This window comes from Apis cerana, linkage group LG14 (genome assembly GCF_029169275.1).
Source record: "Apis cerana isolate GH-2021 linkage group LG14, AcerK_1.0, whole genome shotgun sequence".
Lineage (NCBI taxonomy): Eukaryota > Metazoa > Arthropoda > Insecta > Hymenoptera > Apidae > Apis > Apis cerana.
In genome coordinates this window covers 6,001,942-6,021,018 of record NC_083865.1, presented here as the reverse complement: position 1 = coordinate 6,021,018, position 19,077 = coordinate 6,001,942, and the positions used below count along the sequence as shown (strand labels likewise).

Below are 19,077 nucleotides of genomic sequence, written 5' to 3'. Positions count from 1 at the left end.
AGGAGGAGACGAATTCGACTACTGGCGGACGACGCCCGTGCAACGCGCACCACCCTCTCGAAAGCGCGGCGCGACGCGCGCGCAAACGCGCGGGAGTTACGCGACGAAATTCCGCGGAGGGCCGGGGTTTGGGGTGGACCAAGTTAAGGACGATGGAAAAAATTTGTTTGCGTTCATCGTTGACTAAGAGTAAGTGGTAATGGCTTCGTTTCCTCTTTGATGCTTCATTTGTTACGTGATTCGAGTAATAGATTTGTTTAGCTTGGAAATATTAGAATCTGATAGATTAAGAATTATTTAGATCACTGAAAGGATTATTAGGTGGAAATATTAAGAATTTTTTGGATTGTTGAAAAGAGTGGATAATTTGTTTTGTGATATTTAAGTTGTCGAGGGAATTTGAGTAAGTTGGGATGAAAATTTTTAGCATTTGAATTCGAATGATTTTTTTTTGAGAATATTGAGCATAGATCGAATATTTTTTGGCGAAAGATAATTTCTTGTCTGATGCTTGAATTCTTGAAATCAGAATTTCAATACGATAGATTTATTTTTGACCATAGGATTGGAATGGAATGTTTATGCGTTCACGAGAAATTTAAATGTACAAAAATCTGCAAGAAAGTATAAATAGCAAAATACTCGTTTTTAAAGGATATTAAATCAATATTTGTTTAAATTCTTTTTCCACCATATTCATGATGATAAAAATATTTGCACAAAAAATATACGAAATGTTAATATCTCCTTCATTAATAATCAATTGAAATTTATGTTAAACGAGCGAGATAGCTTTATCCCCATCACCTACAACTTTAATAAATAAAACTTAATTGGATATTTTTATATACCAAACTTTTGTTCTAACTTCTGAGGATCGATATAAAAATATTCCATGAATATATTAACACCAAAGATCAAAGTTTTGTTAAAAATAGGATAGCTCAAGTGGGGGATTGCATACGAAATCGCAAGAAAACGAAGTCGAACAATGCACGCACATATCGAGCACAGTTTAACCAAACAGGATAGAAGAAGATAAAGTCTGAACCGCAAATAAAACAAAATACAATTCGATGTGGCATTGATAATTTCTTAGAAATAGATTGAAAGAGGAATGGGATTCTCTCTAGTTTTTTACATCTAATCGCGTGCACGAGTAGAAAAGATGATACGTGCCAGATGATATGAAATCTATTGGATGGAATAGAGTAGAGCAGGAGATGTGTACATCGCGGCGCAAACGTGTAACCGTGAAACACGATACAATGGAAAAGGACAGAGAGGAAGATATATTTTAGTGGCATGCGTTGTGCGAGAGGAAAGGGGAACGACCTTAGCACGCGCTGGAAGTAAAATCCCACCACCAAGAGAGTTTCCATCCCGTGAAAGAGAGGGAGCGAGGAGAGGGGAGGAGATTTCTACGAAACTTCCCTCCTGATTCCCTTCATCCAAGGTTTCCACCATCCTCCAACGGTGCTGTCGAAAACTGCTGGGAAACGGGCTTTGCGCAGTCTCCAAATCGAACATCCTGCCATCGAGAGCACGGGGGCCTCGAAACCGTGGATGAAACGTTCCTCGGCCCTTCTACGTGGATGAAACGTTCCGACACGTGAGGACGTTTGACAGAACACGCTTGTCGATAAGATTTCTGACGATACATACGTGACTGCGGAAACTGTGGAGAGGAGAGTTTAGAAACGGCGAAAAGTGGAATGAAAGGCCGACGTAAATCATTCTTCGAGGGACGTTTCCTTGGGAAATGTTGTATATTCGTATCTCGGAGACCTGTAAGAAGAGGTTTAATATTAGTAACGAGAATATTTTAGAGAGAGAGAGGGAGGGGGGGATTTTGAAGATTTCGAGAAGTATCGAAGCTGATTATTTTCATGAAAAAGATCGATGAATATAATTTTTGAAAGAAAGAATACTTTTAGAGAAGAAAAATATAATTCATTGAAGAAATGAAAGGGTTAAGAGTAAATTATACGAGAGAAAGTAAGAATTTTATTAAATAAATTTAAATATTTATCGTCGAATTCAAGAAAATTGAAGTTTTACTGGCAACTTGGAAAATGTAAAATCTTAAAGAATGTTAATATTTCATTATAAGTTCTGTGTAATTAAAAAAATTAAAACATGAAAGCGAAATTCGAACATTATTATGTACATTTGATTCTAGTAACTTTAATAGTCGTTGTTAATTTTTTAATTTAATAAATCACAATATTTATAAAGAGTTATAAAAATAAAATAATAATTTAATAAAGAAACAGGAAGAATAAGTAAAAGTTAATAAAATTGAATTAATTGAAATTATTTATAATTTAATTTAATATTGAATGAAATAAATGAAATAAAATTTTTATCATTTTTTTCTTATTGAATCACATATTTTCCAAGTATTTTCAAATATTATGTAATGAGATCTTCGAAAGACATAACGCAATGCATAGAATGAAGAGAATAAATTGATATTACTTACGTGTTGTAAGATAAACTTCTGTATAAAAAGAATAATTATTCATATGGTACTTCTATATGAAATAGATCACATAACAAGATCATATTATAATTATATTATAATGCAATTTTATATGGAATAAAAGCTTTTTATTATAAAAAAAAAATTAAAAAAACGATAAAATTATAGAAAAAGTAATATTGTAATGTTTATATAAACTATATAAATTTATATAATTTATTTTTCACGAGAAACAGAAATTTTTTTATGAAATTCTATAATGAAATGAAAAAATATTTTCTTTGTTTGTTTGACTAAGAGAATTTTATTTTGAACATTATATTGAGATAATGATATCATGGAATAGCAATTCTATGCTATGAAATAGCAATGATTCAGTCTTTACTTCGAATTTTCGATATCTCTTCTTATTACATTTTTAAAATTATTATTATATTCAGAATTTATCATTTAATCGTTATTATAAAATTTATATGAGATATAAAATGTATAACAAAAATGGCGGGTTAATTGTAATAATTTTAAATTAATATTCATAAAGTATTTTCATGTTATAGAAAATCACATCATACGTTTAATATCACATTTTAAAGATATTCTTAAAGGTTAGTTATTCTAAAGGTCTTCTCTTTAAAGCCCACGCTTTTTTCTATTTTCTGATCATTAAAACGATTATTTACGCTCAACATACTATTTCCTTTTACGTCATATTCGCGCCATATCGGTCTCGTTTTCCAAGTCTGTTTCTATCTTTATCTTTTACGTACAACTTCGTCGTCCATCTTTGTTTCAGTCATGGCTAACGTCAGGTCAGTATCGATAGAGCATTTGAATGTTCAGTGTTGTACTGACTACGCGTTGGAGTGGACGTTTTCGTGTGTGATCAGTGAGATTTTTGTGGTAAGTTACTTTATTTGTTAATATAAGATTATTATTTTATGTTCGTTTAAGAATTTATGTGTTAATTATTCGTACGTAACATAAAGAATAACGTGAATAAGTATAATAAAGACGAACGACGCAATTTGTGATTTCTCTATAGTTTGTCAAGGTCACTGGATTAAAATCGTAAACTTGATATCACCAACAATCTTGAATATTAAATACTTAAATTGTTAACAATTTATTTCAATTTAATTCAATTATTAATTCAATTACACTAATCGAGAAATATGTACATCATAGATTATTACGAATGCGTTTGAGGTTATGTCGAAGGATAGGTATGACGAATGATTTCGATCATGTAGAAAGTATAAAACAAAGATGGACGAGGAAAAGGAAATTTGCGCGGGATTTTATTTACAAATAGTAATTAGTTCTCATTGTCAGATTTAAATTTGTCTTTTTTATTCGTTTTTATGATTCGCATATTTGATCCATTTATTATTTTATTTATTATTATTCAAATTATTATTTGATATGTCGATCATTTTATAAATTCTTCTCTTTATTTAACATTCAGTGATCAGCCATCTTTTTTTATGTATTTTATATATTAATAGTTAGTCATCTAGGACTTTTTCGACTTATAATATGTAATTATTCTTTATTATTATTATATATTATTATATTCTATTTTATATTACATCGTTTCTAAATTATTTTGAATCGTTGAATTATTTTGTAAATGTACAAATGTAATACTTGATTATCTTTTCTAGAAAATGATAAATTTCTAAGAAATAATGAATATTCTCATTTTTAACGAAATACTGATTATAAAAATGAATATTTTTCTGTTACAGAAAATGTTTTCCACTTCTACACTGAGTGTGCTATTAGGAACAATTTTACTTATCTCTTCGATTCCCGATGCAGTATCTTTCAGCAGTACGTAAAATCAAATATTTTTAGATTATTAAAAATTTATTTTTGAAAAATTTTCAGAAAAGTTATATTTTAAATTAACGTTATTATAAAATTTATTTAAAATTATATTATCGATTGTTATTTGCGGTATTAAGGTTAAATTGTTGCAATTCAATTGCTATGGTCAATCGTTTCATTTGATGGGGATTAAGTGGACTTAATGGAAACAAATGATTGTTTTTAATCTCCAACACGACTGATGCAATTATATTGACCTTTGTCATTATCATAGACTTTATCTCTTTTCTTTTTCCTAATCCAATGAAAGACTTTATTAAATTTCTATTAGAAAAAGAAAAAGAAGTAGTAAGAATCAAGAGATTTAACACTTAGTGTATATAATTTTCATTATTAGATGTTGAATAAATTATGTTAGATTTTTAGATTGAAAATACTTACGTAAGAGAATTTCTATTTATTAAAGAATTTTTTAATTGTAATGAAGATGTAGATATTTTTATTTCCATCAGAAATATACAGTAATTTTGCGTTTATTATACATATAATCATTTATTAATATCTTTACGTAATCAAGCAATTCTTGTTGGAGGCCATAAACAAGTACTGTTTCTAGATATATTCTCACAGTTGTTTTTGTGATAAAGATATCTCATTAAATGTTTTTGTGATGGATAATTTTTTTCATAAATTAAATAGCTTTGATGAGATCATATAGAATAATTATAAGCTTTTATATGGGGAAATTTTTCATTTATTAATTAGACAGTAGGAGGGTGAACAAATTTCTTCTTTCAAAGTTGAAGAACTTAGTTTCTTTTAAAAGGAAGCTAATTGGAGTAATTGCAAAAATTGTTCTATAATTTTTCCCATAATTTTTCTGTGAAATTCTGTGCGTAGTTAAATGAAATGTAGTTCATAAAATGCTGGTAAAAATTACATATGAATGTTTAATAATTTTTTTAATATCTTCTATATTGTTTTTAATTTGCTCATAAACTTAAAGTATATATATTTCTATATCAATTCAAAAATCCTTAAAACATCATTTTAAATAAATTTGATATTTGATTACATATATTGTATAGTTTTAAATTTTTCATAAATTTTTTAATAAAATTGTAGTTTTTCTTTATGTATGATACATTGAATTAAATAATAGTTACTTAATTTTTTTCAATTTCCAAAAATAAACATTAGTAAATATAATTTGTGTCAATATTTGTCTATATAGGAATGTAATATTGCAGTCCAGATTGCATACTAATTGAAATTATATTACAATTGCATTTTTTTTATTCTATTTATATTATGTTTATTGCAATATCGTTATAAAAAAATAATTTCATTCATAGATATATGTTCATTCATTTATTTTGTTATTATTATACATATATTATACATATTTATTATACATATATACATATAGATTACATTTCTTATATATTTTGCCAATGAATCATAATTTGATCAGGATCATATAGAATATACATTAAACCAAATTAGTATAATTAATTATCTGACCTTAATTGTCACTGTCCAACCGATATTCATGCAGAATGTGACAATTATAACCGCATATATATATTTCATTTATATGGAAGATCAAAACGTTATTCACTCCACCTTGATAGATTTTTCATAATTACAGTTGTTGTTTGCGTTATCATATAATATCGTGCATTTTACAAAATTAAAATTGTTTATGTTTATCATTCAATATGTTATCCATTTATAATAAAATTTATATCCATTTATAATAAATTTGCAAAAAAATATATACATGTTAGATCATATTACATATTTAAATAAAGGAACTTAATTTATTGATTTGATAAAAATTGCAATAATTCTGTAACCATTATAAAATTTATCTGACAATCTCAAAAGCGTTAGAATATAAAAATTCGACAACTGGATTACCATATCCATATCCATGATCTATTTATGACAAAAAAAAAAGAAAGTCACGCATCAATGGAGAATCATTCCGAGTTTACAGACATAATACTCTCATTCTTTCTAATATTACGACTCTTTCCTTCATCCGTTCCATTTGTTTCTTGATAAACGTTTAAGGACAATTAGAGAAAGGATCATTAGCCTAGTTTTAATATTCCCTTTCTATCTTTCGCGCGCCTCTTTTATTCCATTTCTTCCCCAACACATAGGATAGGGGATAACACGAAGCTTGGGCGTTAACTTTGCAGAGGATTCGCTTTGTCTCCCTTTCCTCTCTCTCTTTCACTCTCTTTCCGATTGTCCTCCTTCTCTCTCAGCCGGATAATTGAGAATCGATGGGGTTATATGGGGATGACGGTGTGGTGCTTGAATAGAATTACGATTAGCAGCGTTACGCCGATGCCGGGCCTCGGTTGGATAACGTCTGGTAAATGCACGCTCAAACTTGTATTTTCAACCGGAGTTTCGTTTCTCGATGGTCTATTTCCAGATATGGTGTTTCGAGAAATAAGAAAATGCGAGACGCGAAATAAAATAAGAGATTTGTACTATGATATTTTTTGCGCTATGATATTAGGTTAGATCAGGTTAGGTTAGGTTAGGATAGGCGAACGTCTGGTAAACAGGCGTTGCACGTTGGAAATTGTTTTTCATTAGAAGAAATATCCGTTTCTCGATGGTGTTTTCTGGAATAATGAAATACGAGATTATTGTTGACGTGAAATAAAACAAGAAATATGCGGCAGTAAGATATTAGGTTAGGTTAATGCACGTATTTTCTAAAATATGGAAATGTTAGACATTATTGTTAATGTGGAATAAAATAAGGAAAGATATGTACCTTTTTTTGTGAATAATATTCGATGGAGTTATATGAAATTACAGATTTGTTTTCATTTTGATCTTTTATGCTTTATTTCTTTCAATTGTGTAAGCAAATTGTGAGGCAAAAAGGACATGGATTTAAATATAAAAAAATTACACATAAATGTATTAATTTATTTATCAATAAAATCAGTTGATATCCTCTTATGATATAAAAAACATATTTATGTTAGTGTTTTGGTTAATTTCTATATTCTTTTCTTTTAGTAAATAATTTTTAAATCAAGTTTGGATATTAAAGTAAGGATTAAATGCATAATATTTAAGATGATAATATTAATAAAATGAGATATTTCTAAATTATTTTATATATGTAATAAATTGAAAATGTAATATATACATTAATCCCGTTCAAATATATCAGGTGAATTAGGAGAACTAAGTATAGGTATTTGCTTACACTTTAGTTATTAAACAAGTAGGTTTAGTTACTCGGTTGTTCAGTTTGCGTTTGAAGTTTTAGAGAAACTTGATATATGAGGAATATTGCGTTAAAATTACTCAAACATAAATACATTTATTCTTTTACAAATAATTTTGTAATTGATCATATAAATGTTAATTAAAATAACCTTAAAACAAATTTTTACAACCCACTTATATCAGATATTCAATGAATAATTATATTTCTTCAATTTCTATCAATCTCTTCTCCTTCATCAGGTATACTTCAGTGTTACAAAATTATAATGTAACGCGAGAAAATATTATACACTTTAAAATTCTACATTTCTTCGCCAAAGTTTTACGTAATCCAAAAAATATAAATTAGAAAAGTTGAACATATTGTGCTAGCATATATCTCGACATAAAACCACGATAATGTTAATATTTAACGATGCTAACAGTTTCCAGTGGAGTGAGCATCGTTTACGTGGATCGTTCGCACGAGAAATTGAAGCATCGAAAACGACCCATTTGATCGAGGAGCATCAGTAGCTCCGACATATAAATTTCATTTATGAGGCATCCCTTTCTCAGGGAGAACTTTTAATGAACCATATCCAATCGCGAGATCATGCCCTATTACTCGAACTTTCCCCACTAAACGAAAAAAAAAACCGTAGCTAAAGTGTTACTTTCTGGTCCACAGAGTATGGGAGGACGTGCAAGGACATCGGTTGCATGAGGGACGAGGTCTGCGTGATGGCCGAGGATCCTTGTTCGATCTATCAACGAGATAACTGCGGTCGTTATCCGACTTGTATGAAATCTCGTCCAGGCGGTAAGAATGTTCACCCTTTTTGCAAATATTGATTCTCAAATATGTGCGCAATGTAGCTCGAGGAGAAGGAAACAAAGGCGCGTAAATGTTTTCGATCCATAAATTAATAACTTCATTGTTCTTCCATCGATCACGTGTTCATTAAATTTTAATCTATTGTGCGTAAATTGCCGACATACAAATTGCATACAAATTTGCTCCCTTTATGATTGATAACAGTAATAAATAGCATACTTTAACGAACGCAGAATGAATTACTTATCGCGTTTACATATGAAGTAATTATCGTGAAATAATGTGGATAATTATCAGAGAATTTACGATAGTTATTTTCGAGGCGCTGTACTCTTTTTTTTTTATTTGGAACTTGATACCCAGTTCGAATTTAAAAAAGGAAAAATTGGGAAAAAATTATAAATTTGTTTAACTTTTAAATTCACTAACTAACGTGATACGTTGAAAATTTTGTACACCAGGATTGAAAAGACAAGTATCTTTTTATTTGCAGAAGCTAATTGTGCCAGCACTCTGTGTGGTGAAAACGAATACTGCAAAACCGAGAATGGTGTCCCGACATGTGTGAAGAAATCTGCAGTAAATGGTGAGTGTTTAAATTCCTCTGTCTTTTATTCGTATTGATTATGCTTGAACGCTGGTTGATTAGTATGAAAATCTAAGTGCATGAAGCAGAATGTACGAAAATGAATACAATTGAGAGAGGAATACAATGTTGTTCTAAATTCTCATATATTATTCGAATTATTAATATAACATTTTGTCTAAAATTTTATTAAATAATTTAGAAAATATGTATCTTTATGTTTTTTTTTTGCATGATCTAATTAAAAGGAATATTAAAATATTTTTAATATTTTAAAGTTGAGTAGATGAGAAATAAACGGATTTTATAATTTATAAAAATTAAAAAATGTAAACTATTAAGTTTTTTTTCTTAATATATTCATGGAATATTATATAAGCCACAAAATTAGTTAACCCAATTAAGAATAACCATTTTTTTTCATGTTGAAGTTATTAAAAATTTTTAACAATTTAATCAATTTGATTCTCGAATGATTATATTAAAAATTTTAAATTTATTTGAAAATTAGAAAAAACTCAACTTTAACATTTGTTAATGGAATTCTGAACTATTGTAATACTTTCTCAATCGTGCCAAGAACAAAACTTTATGCTTAGCTTTATGCTTTCTTGTCCTATATTATATGATTTTATGTTTCTATAAAATTATTTTTGCAATGGAATTATACATATCATTTTATTACGATTTTTAATTTATCGTTATTTATTTATTTTCGAATAATCTATGTTTGGCAGTTTCATTTCAATTTCTCACTTTGATTTCATGCGAGCACTAGACGTGATTTACGCGGAAATAACACGTTCTTTATTGATGCAATCTATGAAATCGTTTCGAGTGGAAATTACAATGACACGTCGACACGTGTGCGCTTCATTAAAACTTCCAGTGTACTTGGACTTGAACACGTTTCATATGAATCGCGATTTATTTTTTCATTTATCTGATCGTACAAATCTGATCTGATTAATAAAAACGGGTTTTTTTTAACAATTTGCTAAAAATATTTCACACTTAGATAGGTATGTATTAAAATTAGAATTTTAATAAAATATGTTTTTCATATTTATCATTGAACTGATGTGATCACAAATCTTTTGCAACAGATTTATCTTTTCATTTTATTTAATTATAAAATTTTTCTTAGGATATTTTATATCATCGTATTTTAAATTTATATATATATATATTTTTGATGAATGATGATCGTGTAATAAATTCTTTTTGCAACTGCAAATAAGATTTCCAAGTAAAAAAAAAAATAAATAAAATCTCGTAATTTCGAAATATATTAATGAATGTAAAATGATGTGTAACGTGAGATCGCAAATCCCAAGAAGCTGTATCTTGAATTTTTTTCTTTTTCTCAACTTTTTCCAACACGATCTTTCCATTATCGTCTCTTTCTACACAAATATATGGATGGGTGTATATATTCACACGAGGTTATAAGATTTCGAAAGAAATTGCTCTCTAACTTAGATATAAACTACTCGAGTATAAAATTTTAGCCCTGTCGATAAGAAATCTAGTTACAAATGAAATTTACTAGAAATGTGCGCTTCATATTGTTACGTTAAAATTTTCTCTCATTTTATAAAATCGTATATCACGAAGTAATATCTTAAATTAATTTTACAATTACGTTTACCACAATTATCAATGAACAATGTTAAAGATATCGATTAAATAAAAAATATTTCGCTATTTTTTCCACGATATTTTCATCGTAGGATACAAAGCATGCAGCATAGATGTTCACTTTTAACGCTTTCCAATTATTTTCGCATATCTAACACAGGATGAAAATAACGTAGCACAGTTTTTAGAATCCTCGTAGCACCTTTGTTCGACTAACTTCATTAAAACCAGTTATTGTAAAAGGGGGAAAAAAAATTCCCAATTTTTAGTGAAAGGATTTTGTAGTGGAATGTGTATAGTTAGTTATAATTTGAGAGTGTTTTTTTTTTTTTTTGTTAAATAAAACTGTTCTCATGTTTTTCATTAATCATGTTCGTTTATATCTTTTTTTTCTAAATCCCTTTTTTCGTTTAAAATTCCTCGACGTACTCGAGGGATTACATCTTTATAGATCAGTGTTTCCCAACTTTTTTTGAATCATGTTCCATCTCAACGCCTCGAAGAGAAATACTCTCTTCAGTGAATCGATCAAATTAGTTATTGGATTACTATTATGCTCAATTAAATAAGAAAAAAGAGACAAAAAGTCTCTGAGTTCAATCTCTATTATTATTTCAAATGGTACGATTTTGAAAATTAATTATTACAAATTTTGTAGAATTTTAAAGAACGAGATTTCAAATTTCTATCATTTATTTATCGATCAAAAATTACTATTTTTGCAGTTATAGCGATTCAAATTTTCCCTAACTTTAATAGGATTTAAATCTAATTAAATATTTAAATAATTATCTTTTTATTCGATGATATTTCGAAAAGCAGAAGTACCAGGATAAATGAAAGAGCGTTTTTTCTCTCTCATTCGTCGACTGAGAATCTCTATCTTCGAAGTTATAGAGCGGTTCAAATTTTAATCTAACTTGGATGAAGTTTAATCGAATTTTCACATTCTAAATTTCGCGGAAAAAAAATATGCTTATTTCTATAAAGAATATAACTTACAACGATCTTATTAACGATAACATACAACATATATATATATAGAAATTAATTTAAAACGCATCTTTTATTTAATGAAAGTGCAAAATGTGATAAAATTATAAAAGAAGAATCGAGAAACACTGCTTTCGCATTCTCAACTATGCCGCCCATCAGGCGACGAATGGCAACATGATTTCCTCCGTGCATTTCTTTCCTCCTTTCCCCGCGAGGTGTACACCCAGTGTCCTCCAGTTGGGAAACACTGCCACAGATAAAATACGACGTAGAAGAGGACGATCTTTTCAGGATTCGAGTCGGCGGGCGTTTCTTACGTAAACGGGCAGCGGGTGAACACCGACGAGAAGCACCTCGATAAGACAACGGCCAGCAACAGCGCTAGCAATTCGAACCCTTACGCCAATGCTAATGCGCCACCTGCCCCTGCTGAACCAGCGGGAGGGTATCGCCATCAAGTGAATTCCGCCACCAATTTGGGTTATCCACCTTATCCTAGCTCCGACACGGGCTCCAAGAGTGGGTATCCATCGTATCCTGGTGGTAACACCGGTTCCAACAACGGATATCCGCCTTATCCTTCCCCCAATCAAGGGAATCGCCAACAGGATTTAGGATACCCGCCGTATCCAACGCACAACAAAATGCCGATGCCTGGACAGTCGAATTATCCCTCGTATCCCGGCCAACCCGGCCACTCCAATTATCCCGTTTACCCTGGACAACAGCCCGGTTATCCGGGATATCCGCAACAGTTGCCCGGCCACCAGAATTATCCTTATCCGAATTATCCAAATCAGAATCGCATGTACCACAACAACGTTTATTCCGGTTATCGAAGGAATTCCGCCATTGTGCACTCGCCTTGTTCCGTGATCGTTTATTTGGCGGGTTTGGTTATTGCGCTCGCGAACAGATCGTGATCATCGAAATGGATGGATGATACGGTGGTGATAGTGGATAGTGGAGGTCGGAGAATCTTTTCCATCGTCTGATGATTCGTAGATAATTTGAAAATTTTTGGCGCATGGAAAATTATTAATTGTATTATTAATGTATATTTTTGAGGATTTTCTTTATTTTTTTTTTTTTAATTATTAGTTTAATTAAACATGTTAAGGGGGAGTAATTTTTAAATGTGAAGAAATGTCTCATTGATCGATATACAAATTTTTCTAATATATTTTATTACTATTTTATTATTCATAGATATAGATATATATATATATATTATATATATATTTTTATTTTAAAGTTAGTGTAAAGAGATACTCTGGACAAATGTTATTTTTCTAATACTCAGTATTTTTCTTTCTGCTTTCATAAAGATTCTATCTATTCCTTAAGATTATAATTATCACACACTTTGTATAATTATACGTGCCTTCCAACGTGTCTTTCATCGCAGTGATGGTTCTTTTGTAACGCATTTATGATTAACAGAGGGGAAATACAAAAAAAAAAAAAAAGAAAATTTTTTTCCATAGAAAGTAAGATTTTTTAAAATATGTTGGATGCTGATTATGCATTTGACCAGCATTTAAAATCGTGCTATTCGAGATAAAAGTTCTTCCATTTGATGTTATCTTTACTCAATATTCGATGACGTGTGTTATTTCATTATAATTTTTACAGCGCGACAAAATATTATACGCTTCTAATTGAAAATAAGAAATTGAACAGCTTCCTGGAACAAAGACCTATAACTTTTCTTCATAATTCTTCTTATTAGAATACGCAACGCCATGAATAATGGATCAAAAATATAATTCCACAGACCACTTTCCAGAAAGCTTTTCAATTATACGCAACAAAGGATCATCAAAAACTATCGAGCCTCCTCAAGCGCACTAATTGCGATGAATTGATTAACTCGGGTACCTGAATCGTGGTTTCAATCGATAAGGAAGATCGTTTCTTTTGGGGGAGAGGGGGGGAAGAAACAACACGTGCATGTTTTATCATCCATTTTCAAACGAGTGCACAATTAAGTATCGCGATGACACATTTTTCGTTGCGAGCAAAATATATTCGCCGTCCAAACACAATAATGACAATTACTCTTTAGAATAAAATGTTATCTATATGCCCATGTACCATATATCTATTCGCTATATGGATGTATATTTATATGATGTACGATTATCGTTTCGAATATCGTGGATACGAAACGATCGATGCTATTTATTAGGGCTCTTAACTCGGAATAAACAAAAAAAAAAAAAAAAAGTAATATCATTTCTGTCCATAGATTTACTGTATAATACCCTGCCTCTTCCGCCCTCGTTACGTTAAGCTATAGCCGCCTGCAAATAACGTTTTAGAATTAATTTCTCGAAGACGTGGCAAACACCGACTGATCTCGTTATCGTTTCGAACCCTGACACCTCTTATCTACTTGAGCGAGTGACGTAGATTTACACTTTATAGGTCACGGTTTCTTAACTGGTTAACAGTTATTTCCATTTTATTATGGCAGTTTTGTTTCCACCACTATTTCTCTTCTTTTTTCTCTTCTTCTTCTTCTTCCTCTTCTCTTTCGTGATTTATTTCTTTAAATAAAATTATAATTACTAGCTAATTTCAAGATTTCTGTTATCTTTATTTATTTTGCTTTAACGTAATTTGCTTTTATCTTGTAATGGGAACTCTTAAAGCCTTTGAAAATAATTTACATGTTTCAAAAGTGTTTTCATTAATTAAACGTTCAATTGACGATCAAATCAATCATTTCAGTAGTGAGAAAAGAGGATTTATTAATATTTTAAAAGATAAATAAATAATCTTTTGTTATTTTTCATTTGTGCTCGAACAATAGATTTAATTCACAAATTGAAGAGTGGAAGTTTAAAGTACTGTAAAAAGATATAATAATATAAAATAATTAACAATTACAGAATGCATGCTTATAAAAAGCAAATTTAAGATAACTTTATTTTAACACCAGCTTCTAATAATAATATAAACTAACAATAAACATCTTACTTTCGATAAAAATAAGAATATTTTAATCCACAGAATAATTTAATCCAAAATAATTTATACGTTTCAACAATTCTTAATCGTTTCGAGTAGTAGTTTATTCGAAGTGGAATGAATTTCGAGTTTGGTGTAGCTTTTGACTACCACTCTCCAATTTGACAGCAAACCCAACACGAAGACCAGGAAAGATTAGACCAACTTCACCCACACCTCCACCCAGGTCTTCTTCAAATGGATATGGAGGAAGAATGAGCGGTAACTCAGGATCAAGGAACACTATTGGAAACGGTTCTATTTTTAATCGTTTGTTTGGCAATGATCGTATTTATGGGTCTAATGGTGTAACCACACCTAAGAGCAGTGTATATCCAGGTGGCAGTGGTTATTACAAGACCCACACCTCTGTAGATGATCAGGGGAACAGAGTTTGGAAATTTTTTGGTTAAATTCATTTGTTGGTTAAGTTAGTTGATGACACAAATGATCTTTGTCAAATTGCAATGGTCAACAATTTTGAGTAAATTTATAGTTGTTATAGAATGTGGTTGAAATTGAAGTCACATCTCATCAATTTTCATTTTTCATAAATTTCTGAATTGTGAATTTTTGGTGAATATCATTTGTCCTTAATTTTTCAAGAGTCAATAGTTATTTACTTTTGTGGGTCGCAAAATTAAATCTTTCTATTGAATAGAAAATAGAGGGACAAAGATTGACGAAGATGGTTTTTGTTATCAGCCTTTCGATTTATAATTTACTTATTATTTTATATATAACTCTAATTTGGGATCAAAATTAATTTTTTTTAAAAGTAGAAACTGCAGTTATTGTAAAGCATGTGCTAAGAAAAGCGTGTAAATTAGGTCAATCTTCCATTTAATGATTATTTAATTATTTCATGATTTGTTTTTATACTTATATTTATCACGAAACTTGATAAATATTTTATTGTTTTATAGATAACTGTGGTTCTTTTCTTTATAGTGCTATGACACAATTATGAGATACATTTATATAACACTATTAACATATAGATGTATTAAACTCATAGTACTTAATGAGAAGTTTAAATATTTTCCTTATATAATGAACAAATGTATTAAAAAATATAATATATGCAATTCTTCAGCATTTTTTTGGATTTTCCCAATTTCAACAGATATTTCCTCCACAAATGTAATTAATAATAAAATGTAAATAATAAAATAACATCAAAGGAATTACGATTAAAATAAATTGTAACATTAAATACATAATCTTAATAATGGATAATAAAAAAATTATCCATGAGTTTAGAAAAGTATCATGCATTTATATCATGTATCATTTATTGTATCTATAATTATAAACATATATTTTAACATTATTTTTAACAAACAAAAATGAATACACATGAAATGATATAATTATATAACTTCAATGCTATTAACAAAACAATAAAAATAATCTTATCATAGAAATAATATCGACCTTCATAAAATTGCATTACAAAATTCATTTATGTTGCAAGTTTAATTGGCAACATATATATTATACTTATGGACTATGTCTGTTTAATTGAGCAATACGGAAGCAACACGATAACAATTGAATTGGACTTGGTATGAGATCAAGAACGAATATTTTTGAACAATTATAATATAGATCAACGAATTGTTTGCGAAGAATTCGATGGAGATAACAATTTACTGAAGAAAACAAAGAGTTTGAAAATATTAAATCTCCTAAGATCAAGGATCCTCAACACTCATTTGGAAAAAGAATCTGAATCATTATCAAAAAGTTATCATTAGAAGTTATCAGAACATATGTTTTTGAATTAATGTTTATTATTTTAAAATAATTATTCTTCATCAAATTCTGATGAATTCTACTCACTGAACTTTGCTTTTATACTAATAAAGAAAGTGTTGAAACAATGGATTCTAACTATATGAATGATGATACTTGATGAGAGATAGTGATTGAAAAAGGAATAAGAATTCTGTGCAATCTGCACACTCTGGTAACATATTATACACTTATGTATCCTGAAATATATTTACAAATTTCCAAAGATATATCCACATAGCATATCAAGAATATCAACTTCTATTTATTTTTGAACACCTATTGAAATTCAGACTTAAATATTATTGCCTATATTTAGTAATACGTTTATAAGATGGAAAACATTAGCCAAAAGAGAAAATACTAATTGATCTCATTATGATGTTGAACTCTGACACTTCTTATCTACTTCAACAAGCTATATAGAATTATATTTTATAAATTACAATTCCATTTTATCATTTTATCGTTTTCCCTCGATATACTATTTTTTTTCCTCTACTTTTCCTTATTTTATCTTTTTTATTACAAAATTACACAAAATTCACAATCTAACATGTCCAGGTGATAACGATAGATGATCAATGGAACAAAGTTTGCAAATTTTTTGTTTAAATTAACCAAATAATACGATATAAAATATTTTTCTATATAATACAATTCTTTATTTTTTTTTTCGATTATTCTTAATTTCACTTAATTCCACAAACATAGTGGACTCCACCATGAGAATTACAATTGAATAAAACTTAAAAATGGACACGAAATCACAAAAATTGCCACGCATACATTTATTACACATACAGCACATCTGTAATCGTATACTTTAACTTTTAACAAATGGAAATAAAAAACACAATGAAATTGCATGATTTGAATGCATAGCTTAGCTTCGGTATTACACATAACACAAACAATAAACAAAGCAATAAACCTACCTCGCGCGAACAATGTCGGCCATTATAATATTACAAAATACATTTACATTATGTCTATTACAATTAGCTTAATAACATACTAATTGGAACAGTATAATTGGGCAATAATAATACAGCGTCAGCTTGATTGAGCAACACAGGAACAATTGGACATTAGGCATGGCATGGAACGTGAACCGGAAATCGATATTTCTAAACAATTAGGAGGCAGATGACGAATTGTTCGCAGAGTTCGATGGAAACAGCAACAGCTTACTGAGAAAACGGGAGACCGGCAGTGAAGTGGATTCCACACCGGATGACACGCAATCGGTTAAGACCACGGATTCTCGATACCCATCCGGAAGTGGATATCCATCCTCCGAAACTCGACCAAAACCTGACACCTCGGTCAAATCATCCGGTTACCCATCCAGTTCCGGTTATCCATCGAACTTTGCTTATCCCTCCAGCGGCTCATCCGGTTATCCATCCAGATCTTCCGGATATCCTTCAGAATCCGGAAGTTCCGGTTACCCGTCGAGAAGCTCTGGCTATCCTTCTGAGGCTGGATATCCATCAAGAAGCTCATCCAGTTACCCATCAGAGTCTGGATACCCTTCGAGAAGCTCTTCTGGTTATCCATCAGAGTCTGGATACCCTTCGAGAAGCTCTTCCGGTTATCCATCAGGATCCGGTTACCCATCTCGTGGTAGTTATCCTAGTGGCTCGTATCCTTCATCGGGTTCAAGAGGATATCCATCGACCTCCGTCGATGAGGGAAGTGTGAAGAGGGTGGATGCAAACTCTGTGAATGCTGCTTATCCCAGCCAAGCTGGTAGAAGTAGTTCAGGATATCCCAGCCAGGGTAGCAGTCAAAGCTCTGGATATCCTAGCCAAAGTGGCGGTTATCCGAGTCAGAGCTCTGGATATCCTGGCCAAGGTGGCGGTTATCCGAGCCAGAGCTCTGGATATCCTGTTCTATCTGGAAGCAATTATCCATCACAATATGGTGGATATCCTTCACAGTCTAATCCATATGGTAACTATTATCCTGGGTATAATCAAGGTTACCAACAGGGGTATCCTGGAGGGTATCAACAAGGATATCCAGGGGGATATCAGCAAGGATATCAAGGAGGTTATTCTCCTCCTTCTACTACTAGGAAACCTAAATTTACAGATCAGTTGGGTAATATAGCCAAAGATCTTGCTGGGAAATATTTGACTCAGGCTATTCTAGATAAAGTTAGATATTAGAATGTATTACAGATTTTTGAAATAATTTTTAATGTAATTATTAATTAATTTATGCTTTCTTCTAATAATCTCTGCTCACTATGGATGATATCAATTAACATTAATTTTAAGTTATGTTAAAATATATTAATGAATAATGAAAATATGAATTCATGAATAAAAGTTATAATTTACTTTGTTTGTTTTTGTTCTTTTAATAAATATATTTTTCTTGCAGTTTGCAGTGATATTATTTGAATCATTGTTTATTTTTATACTTTCTTTCCTTTTCATAATTAAAGAAAAAAAAATAGACTTCGTTGTTCTGAATAAAGATGTTTTTTTTACAAACAGCCACTTACACCTTGTTTAATTATCATGCAATGGGTGTTCATGACACATAGCATGAGGACAACTTGTCTAATTAACTAAACTATTTTAGTCATGTTTAACAACCGATCGATCGTTGCTATGAAACTGCTAG

At 30.2% G+C, this 19,077-nt stretch overlaps 1 protein-coding gene across 4 annotated transcripts; it reads left to right on the top strand.

The window, feature by feature from the left end:
- The first annotated feature begins 3 nt into the window (after positions 1-3).
- Positions 4-18,830, top strand: LOC108003112 (prisilkin-39). 4 transcript variants are annotated; one of them, XM_062084225.1, is made up of 7 exons: positions 138-189; positions 3,279-3,385; positions 4,234-4,318; positions 8,256-8,387; positions 8,896-8,988; positions 17,587-17,851; positions 17,987-18,830. In XM_062084225.1, the coding sequence occupies exons 1-7, from the start codon at positions 153-155 to the stop codon at positions 18,612-18,614; spliced, it is 1,347 nt and encodes a 448-aa protein (XP_061940209.1). In that variant the 5' UTR covers positions 138-152; the 3' UTR covers positions 18,615-18,830. The 4 variants fall into 4 exon arrangements, with proteins under 4 accessions (XP_061940208.1, XP_061940209.1, XP_061940207.1 ...); XM_062084224.1 differs by having other exon boundaries at positions 4-189; positions 17,605-18,830; XM_062084223.1 differs by having other exon boundaries at positions 17,587-18,830.
- The last annotated feature ends 247 nt before the right edge of the window (positions 18,831-19,077 follow it).

What these genes read in the sequence shown, in the direction of transcription:
- LOC108003112 (XM_062084223.1), top strand. Translation starts at nt 153, where the DNA reads ATGGAAAAAATTTGTTTGCGTTCATCGTTGACTAAGA. An exon ending in TATGAAATCTCGTCCAGGCG is followed by an intron (nt 8,388 to 8,895) that starts GTAAGAATGTTC and finishes TTTTATTTGCAG; the next exon opens with AAGCTAATTGTGCCAGCACT. An exon ending in GAAGAAATCTGCAGTAAATG is followed by an intron (nt 8,989 to 17,586) that starts GTGAGTGTTTAA and finishes ATTAGGAGGCAG; the next exon opens with ATGACGAATTGTTCGCAGAG.